The sequence below is a fragment of the Acanthopagrus latus genome, chromosome 13 (genome assembly GCF_904848185.1).
Source record: "Acanthopagrus latus isolate v.2019 chromosome 13, fAcaLat1.1, whole genome shotgun sequence".
NCBI lineage: Eukaryota > Metazoa > Chordata > Actinopteri > Spariformes > Sparidae > Acanthopagrus > Acanthopagrus latus.
Genome location: NC_051051.1, coordinates 2,414,980 through 2,423,611, shown reverse-complemented (window position 1 = coordinate 2,423,611; position 8,632 = coordinate 2,414,980). Strand labels below are relative to the sequence as shown.

The 8,632-nt window shown below is 43.5% G+C and overlaps 2 protein-coding genes across 2 annotated transcripts; both read left to right on the top strand.

Annotated features, from left to right (window-relative positions):
- The first annotated feature begins 925 nt into the window (after window positions 1-925).
- Window positions 926-3,850, top strand: znrd2 (zinc ribbon domain containing 2). The gene is made up of 4 exons (XM_037118694.1): window positions 926-1,052; window positions 1,555-1,706; window positions 2,221-2,305; window positions 2,458-3,850. The coding sequence occupies exons 1-4, from the start codon at window positions 1,037-1,039 to the stop codon at window positions 2,898-2,900; spliced, it is 696 nt and encodes a 231-aa protein (XP_036974589.1). The 5' UTR covers window positions 926-1,036; the 3' UTR covers window positions 2,901-3,850.
- Window positions 3,851-4,468: 618 nt separating this feature from the next.
- On the top strand, window positions 4,469-6,912 carry fam89b (family with sequence similarity 89 member B). Its single transcript, XM_037118695.1, has 2 exons — window positions 4,469-4,931; window positions 5,697-6,912. Exons 1-2 carry the CDS (start codon window positions 4,677-4,679, stop codon window positions 5,979-5,981), a joined length of 540 nt encoding a protein of 179 aa, XP_036974590.1. The 5' UTR covers window positions 4,469-4,676; the 3' UTR covers window positions 5,982-6,912.
- The last annotated feature ends 1,720 nt before the right edge of the window (window positions 6,913-8,632 follow it).

Genomic DNA, 8,632 nt, shown 5'->3' with positions numbered 1-8,632 from the left:
AAGTGCTAAAATGTAAATTTTCTAGAACCAAATGTTCAACCCCTCATAATTCTGAATATACAGAAGTGTATGGTTGTGGTTGCTAATAATCGGTGGCGGTCCTAGTTTGCATGCCGACCCGCCTCCCGAATTGTTCCGTCCTGCTGTCAGCCTTTTATGAGTTGTATTGGCCCTTTAAAGGTATTTCAAGAGGTATGAAGGACTGGGTTGGTTATAATCTGTCAAATACAACCATCAGTGAGTCCTACAAATAGGAAGTATTCTAAGTTCTTCAAAATTATTTTTCTGGTTTAATCATCAGTTTGTCAATCGTACAACTGCGTTTTGGAAAGAGGCTTCAAATGCTTCATTAAAACAGATCAACAGAATGATTTCAGTAAACAGAAGGTGAGATGAGTTAAGTGTGCACATTGAGAACAGTATAAGATGCAGTGAAGATGCACAAGAAATGTTATTTTTAGATTATTTACATAGTAAAGAGAGATACTACTAGGAGAAAACAAACTAATACATTAAATACAAGAGCAATTCTTGTCTGCAAGAATGAAGAAAAACAGACGTCTGTTTACTGCAAATGGCTGCGAGTGAATGTGGATTCAAAATTCAAATAAATAATTTAATCAGCAGCTGCATTGAATGGCAAATAGACATCACATTGTTTTGGTCATAACAAATATTTTATTTGAATTTGAATATAGATGAATAATGAATGAATAGATAAACAAATTTCAAAGTTTTATCGTTTTTACTTAGAACATCAGATTACTTTGTGACTGTGTAGAAACACAACAGATTTGTACTGTAGATGGTCACATGGTATTCAGAGAATGTTTACTGATATAATGAACCCTGACTGAGCGGTTTTCAGCTGAAAAATATGACCTATGACCTTATAGTAGTAGGAGAAGGACTTTTTTCCAACAGGGGGCAGTGTTGTGCCGTAAAGGCTACAAAACGTCGTAAAACCCCACAGACGAAGAAGAAAACATTCGGCGGCTCTGACGTCATCACGTACAACGTGTGGCACTGAGGCAACATGGACCTGAATGGAGGTTTGTGAACTTGCTCTCTGATACACAAGCTAACTTTGACACTTCTCACATTAACCTACACTGTTTGTGATTAACTGTTGTGGCGCGTGTGCAGGTGAAGCCTCCCGTGTGTCATTGTGTTGTTTACAAAGAAATGTCGTCCCCAACGTATTGATAACCGCTAGCTGACGTTAGCCGGGTCGATTAGCTAGCTAGCTTAACATCATTTCCTAGCAGAGCACTGCGGCAATGCTAATCACGTTTATATTCAACACAACACAAGTCGATCAAAGTTTGGTGAATATCTGATAATAAGTGAAAACGTTTATTAGAATGTGATTAATAAATGTAAGCAGTATTTTGATAGATGGAAATAACATAAACACACGTTACAGCGATGCTAATGATGTTTATAAGCTGTGTCACAGCAAAGCGCTGAATCCTGATATGATAGCAGTGATGTGCAGTGACCGTGTCGGTTCAGTTCAGTTAAATTAAACCAGCATTTCGGTTCCGACCACAGATGACGAGGACTTTGAGTGGGAGCCTCCGACAGAGGCAGAGATGAAGGTGATCCAGGCTCGCAGGGAGCGACAAGACAAAATCAGCAAGCTGATGGGAGACTACCTGCTGAAAGGATACAAGATGCTGGGAGAGTGCTGTGATGTGTGTGGGGTGAGTCAGGCGCCTCTTCACGGTGTGTTGTGGTGGTGACGGTTCATTTAATCAAATAGGAGATGGGGCAAGTATTCATCAAGGGAGAATGAATTTAATATATATATTTAGGTTCAGTAATGGATGAAAAGCTCACGGGATACAAACTCAGGTGTGATCTGTAGGATACCATTACCTGGTATCTCAACAAGAACAAACACAGTCAGTTTTAATAATATATCTACAATAATACAGTATGTCAGTACACTTTGTGAAACCAGAGTGGAACAGAAAGGATTTACAAACTTCAGTGAAATAAAACACCCTCTCCATGGTGAGGTGTTACCATCAGGAGGAGTAATCAGCATTTATACCTGCCAATACAAACCCTGTTAAACACATCCTGGTGATATTAGGTGTGTTGTAATGTCGTCGCTCTTCTTGGATGTTTGGACCTTTTAACCGTTGCTACAGACAAAAATAATTTACAAAAGGATAATAAACCAAACTAACCAAGTTGTTTGTTTGTTTTCAGACAATTCTTCTCCAGGACAAACAGCAGAAAAACTACTGTGTGTCATGTCAGGAGCTGGACTCTGATGTTGACAAGGACAACCCTGGTACACACTGACACTCTCTTGTATCTTCTGTTCCATCTTCACACACATTTCATTTCCTCCATCACCGCTCTTCTTACCTCGAGCTGTTTTGATACTGAAATTTAATTTGTGTGTTCACATGTCTTCCTTTCTTCCTTCTCCACCCCTCTCAGCTCTGAATGCCCAGGCAGCGTTGTCCCAGGTGAGAGAGCGGCAGCTCGCGGCCCAGTCCCCTGCACCGTCCCAAGCCCAAGAACTCAGTGGAGGTCTCAGCCAGCCAAATGTGTCAGTACCCAGACCGGAGCACTGCGAGGGGGCTGCTGCGGGAGGAAGAGGCCTCCTACTTCCACCCGCCGCCCTACCTCCACCCACTACCCCGTCTCCATCAGCTCCTGCCACCACCACAACCCCAGCACCTGCTCGTCCTCCAGTTTCTCCGCAGAGTGCTGCCATCCAGCCGGTGGTGCAAGAAGCAGAGGAAGCTGTGCTAGCTAAACTTCGCTGGGCCACTAACCAGCTACAGAGTTCGGCCTCACTGGAGGCGAGTATCCGGCTCTGCAGCCTCATCACCAGCTGTGCCAGCTCGCTGCGCAGCCTCAAGGAGCTCAGCCAGTAAAAGGTTGAAACTATGGATTGATGGGAGTGCTGTTTCTGCTCGCGTCTGTCCTGGAATACTGACTCTGGTTCACTCTCGCTGACTGACAGAATCCTTGCATAGAGCTGAAGTCAGATCTGGTCAGGAAATGCACTTGAAAAAGGATTTAAAATGTCAAAAGTTGCTCTTCAGGTGGCAGAAATATCATGTTACATGTTACGTCTCTTCATGTTCGAACATTTGACTGGGCAATTTGTAAGCTACGATGATAAGAACATAACATTTATCAATGCACATTCATCATTGGTACTCATTCAAAACCATCTGGCCAATAAAAGAGAAATGTGTGTACTTAATATAGTATCAGGATCCATATATCCATATTTAATTGGCTTTGATTAATCCAAAATTGCTGCTAACCAGAAGTGATGTTTGTTCTCTGATTGTTTTGTAGCATCATCAATCAAACCGTTCAGTAAATGATTGAACACACACACACACACACACACACACACACACACACCTCTGTGATCAGACCCTCACTGCTGCATTCTGCTACTCTACTGTTCAGCCTGGTTTCTCTGGTTTTCTGACCGTCTGGTTACGCAAAGATTGTCACTGTTCGTTTGCAGTTCTGAGGCTTTTATTGTAAATATATTAGACACATGATGGTTTGCGTGATTCAGTGAGACAGGATTCGTATGACTCTTTATTCATTCAGAGACATCTAGAGCAAAACAAACTGCGCTGTACATCGATAGACGGCAGATTAAATGAAAGTCAGCTTCAGTGTTTGTTGGAGGCAGTTAAGAGTTTTCTAATTTTGTACCTGAATAAAGTCTTGGTGTGTTCAGGAGCGCTGCAGTTTGTTGTTTTCCACAAGAGGTCGCCAAATGCCAAAACAAAGCATCAAGTTTAATTTGAGAAAACGCTGTAATTAAAACAAGCACCAATAAAACACGTGAACTGCATTTCTGTTCAGAAAGTGTCCTGAATCACAGTTTCACCTGCAGCCACACGTCAACACAACAGTTCATTACTGATGCGCTGGTTTAAGGTGCATCTGCTTGTCTGTCCAATCACAGCTCAGCTCCAGTGTCATGCTGCCTGAATCTGAATCTGTTTTTTAAGATGTTTCTTCTGAGATTCTGCTTAAATTCTGACGGCTGATAGACCTGAACTAAGAATGATTTTATTGTGTTTTTACCTTTTTTACCAGCCGAGCAACTCTGATCTCAAGTCATTAGACTAAAGAACAATATTTCTTTACCTATTTTAACTAACTTACTTAAAGAGTTCTTGTCAAATATCATCACGTTCCTTCACTGGCAGATAATTTAACTTGTTTTAAGTCTGTCTCATCTTAAATCCAGCACATCTTCTATATAAAGAGCTTTCTGCAGCTTGTGAGGAGCTCAGCGGTCTTGCTTCGCCCCCCTGACAGCCTCCTCTCCCCGCAGGCTGTCTCGGGGCGGGGCGCGGTCCCGCCGGGCGGAGCGGTGCGGTGCGGGGCGGTGCGGTGCGGGGGTCTGTCGGTGAACTCTCCCACACAAAGGAGAGGAAACAAAACAAAGGCAGGAAGCCTGACAGCAGCTCGGGACAGACCGCCGCTGCCGCCGTTCACGTCCTCAGACCTGAGCAGCGTTACTGACCCGCTGCTGTGTTAGTGAAGCTGATCTCCAGGAGTCTGGACCGGCTGAGTTCTGCTGCAGTGACAAGAATCAGCACCTTTTGGTGATGGTGAGACGCGCGTGACGCACCGGACTCCCTCGCGTCTCCTTCAGCGGCTCGGTGGTGATGAACGGGGGTCGGTGCGGCGCGGCGGAGCGTCCGGTGGGCGGTGTCCTGTCGGCGGAGGGGCTGCCGCCGCTGCCCAAAGGCCTGAGCGGCATCCTGAACTCCAGCGGCGGATCGTGGCGGGACATCGAGAAGGTGCACAGCACGAGAGCGCGCATCCAGGCCGACATCAGCCGGGGCGGCGGGGACGCGCAGCGCGGCCACAGCAAACCGTGTGGACTGGACGCGGCGCTGGCGCTGCTGCGGAAAGAGATGGTAACAACCTGTCTGACTGTCTGACTGACTGACTGACTGTCTGTCTGACTGTCTGTCTGTCTGACTGACTGTCTGACTGTCTGTCTCTCTGTCTGTCTGTCTGTCTGACTGTCTGTCTGTCTGTTAGAGACAAACTGAGCTTGATTTAATATGAGCTATAACAGTAGAAAGTGTCAGATTGAAAATATGCATTAAAAAGTCCTAAATATTAAATAACAAAAGTCAAAATTATGAGATAAAGTCTTATGAGTGTATTATAAGTTATGAGGCACAAAAGTCATAAATATGAGACCAAAGTTGTGTGATAAAATTCAAAATGACGTCATACAAAACATGTAATTATACGATTAAATTCAGATTTATGAGGCACAAACATTTGAGATAAAAGTCACAATTAGGACATACAGAAGACATAAAACTCAATTATTTTTTTATTTCTGTCTCATTATAACTTCTTATCTTTTACCTTTTTTAAATGACGCTCAGCCTCTCGTCTGTTTTTCTGTGGGCTTCCACACAGAACAGCACAGATCGCTGCTCTGCAAAGAAAATTGCGCAACAACCATTTTGTGTCTTGAACAAACCTGTTTTTAAACAACTATTTACTCAAAGTCCAGTTGCAAGTGTTTGTCCTCCACATCAGAAGTGTTTCAGTGTCTCAGACGTGGATCAGTTGTCATGATGTGAGCTCAGATTATGAACGTTCACGCTGAAGTTTCCTCGTCGGTCGTCTGATCCTGGATGTTTCGTGTTGTTGTGCACCAGGTCGGCCTGCGGCAGCTCGACATGTCTCTGTTGTGCCAGCTGTGGTCTCTCCGCGAGGCCATCCAGGAGTACAAGGGCTCCACGCTGCTGTCTGACGCCTCCTTCTCTGCTGATAATGGATACTCTGAGGAGGAGGATGATGAAGTAGAAGAGGAGGAAGAGGAGGAGGAGGAGGAGACGGGAGCTGTCTCACAGCCCTCTTCCTCCTCTTCGTCCTTGTCTCTGCCTCCACCCGGCGGTAACTCCAGGGACCAGTGGATCAAGGACTCCTTTCAGATTCCCTAATAAAGACGCACGACATCTCACTCACGTCTCGCTGTATTTAACTTCATCCACACTGTTTTGCCTCTTCTGTCAGACGAGAATGACTTTATCTGGTGTTTCACTGCTGCTGGAGGTGTCTGACATCACACACGTGGCCTTTGTGTTGTGACGTACGCTTGTTGTATTTGGCTGCACTGCTTCTAAATATCAGGTTTGATATTCAGCTTCAGCCGTCTGATAGGACGATGGAGCCTGAAGTGCCTCATCAGGGACTCTTCAGTCATCTCAAGTGATTCAACAGTCTGGATTCATGGAGACGGATCGTAGTTTTTACTCTCTGTTGTTCCACTTGCTGTTGTGTCACGATTGGTTTGTCCTGTGAAGTTTCAGGGTTTTCCATGCAAACAGGGTCAAAAACTGAATCTGACAAGGTAAAAGTATCTCCAGTGATGCTCGAGATTAAAAGAATATTGTGTATTTGAACCCCCGTCCCACAGTTTATCAAAATGACTCTGATATCCAGCTGTTGACTTTCTGATTAACTCACACTTCCTGCTGAATTTGCAGTTTACAGCATCTGCTGATGTTAAAATCGATTGAAACAGAGACATAAATCCAGACTGAGTGACACCAGATCTTATCAGCTCTCTGCTCTTCATTGTGCAATCTTCATGCTGCTACATGCTGCTACATGCTGCTACATGCTGCTTGGCATTAAAATTAAACAGTTGGTGTTTCAGAGCAATATTGTGACATCTCTGACTACAAGCGTGGGATGAAAACAGCTCTCAGATTCTGCAGGCTCTGTTTTTTTAAGCTGAATAAGATAATTTTTCTTATCACGTTGTTTTCTCAGACATTCAGCCTCTGAACTGAAGAACGTATAAACTGTGCTGTCATTAGTTCTACAAGCGTCTGACGATTTCTTCTTATTAAATATGAGGAAAGATTATTTTCAAAGTGTTCGGTCATCATTCTGTCAAACCAGAGCCCCAATAAATCTCAAAAACTTGATATTTCCCATTGAAAATAAAACCAAACAAACAAACAAACAAGCAAACAAACAACAATCCAATCAACAAACCAACAAATCAACCAATCAATCAATATGCTAGCTAATAAACCAATTAACGAACAGACGGAGACACGGGTGGTGGAGGTAGAAACATTGAACAATCTTTCACTTTTCACCAATAAGGAGGTTTTTTCAGTATTTTGTATCTGTAACTACAAAATAAAACAACTCATTAATGCAACATTAATCACTTTACAGTGGATTTCTTTGTTTGAATCTCTGTTTTGTTTTTATAACATGACAGTTACGACTGTTCGAGGTTTCTCTAACAGAAGAGTTGCTGTCCGCCCAGAGGAAACGCTTCAACAGTCCTTCACTGAATCTCTCAGACAAACTTTAGTACAGCTCTCTCCACAGGGAAACAGATGAAAGTGTTTTAACTACAGACACACTCAGTGAAATGTCTGTATTTGAATTAACAGTAATCAGGGGTGATATATCCACTAACGACCAACAGAGGACAGACTGTCTCTGGTAAAGAGAGACTCTGAGGTCACGTCGAGTCATCAGCGTGAGGAGAAACTGAAGGGGAGCGGCGACTCCTGCTGTTGTCTATTTATAATCAACATGTGTTGTGGTTATTGTTAGAAGCCTGTCTGTCTCTCTGTGCATCTGCTGTCTCCCTCACAACACCTGTTTCTGTGGTGACGACCATCACCTGGATGTGAGCGTGGGTTCTTCTCACCTGTCGGCCTCTTGTCGTCCATCAGTTATAATCACAAGTATTATTGGTGATCTGCAGCGAGTGTGTGTGCTGGACGGGCCGTCAGGTGTTAGCGGGGGAGCTACAGAACAAAGGATGGTGAGATCCGTCCTTCACGAGAGGAAATACCCCCAAGTTAAATAAATATGTGTGACATGCTGTTCCACTGAAGGAAGTAGTAACACCAGGAAGGACGAACTATATAAAGGTCTGTGTTGGATTCAGAGCAGAAACTTTGGTGCAGCAGTGGAGGACTCCTGCAAAAGACAAGCTAACAGCTACTAGCTTCAGGTCGCCACCAGGTTATGTGTTGTCAGTCACAGATTATATTCATACAGCGGCCTTTAGTCTCTGACATCACACTCGGGGTGGGAAACGTGAATTCTGGGATAATATTACTGTGTTCCAGGTTGAAAGTTATATAAACAGGGAATCTGATAAATTCTTGTCTTTTCGCCACTTCCTAATAGTTCAGACAACAAATGGTGATGATCTGGATGAACATGGAGCCACATGTCAAGTTCGAACAACACATCTGATCAGCTGTTAGCATCTAACCACTTGTATTTCACTTTCACAAGTGTGTTATCACTTCTAGGCTCAGGTGAATGTGTCCGAGATGTGCGTTGATATTGCAGAATTAATGTATTCCTTGTCTATTGTATCACATGACACTATCGAACATTCAAGTTAGCTGGGAAGCGGTAGAATGCTAACATTAGCAGATGTCTAATGGAAGCTAACGTATCGAATATGATGCTCAGCATTCACATTCTTATTCAAAAGGCCTGTTTTAGATTTAAAGGTGCAACATGTAAGAATTTGGTAGTAAACAAACAGCATAATTAACCTTTCAGCTAAAGTTTTAAGTTGGCCTACATGTTGATGCTAATA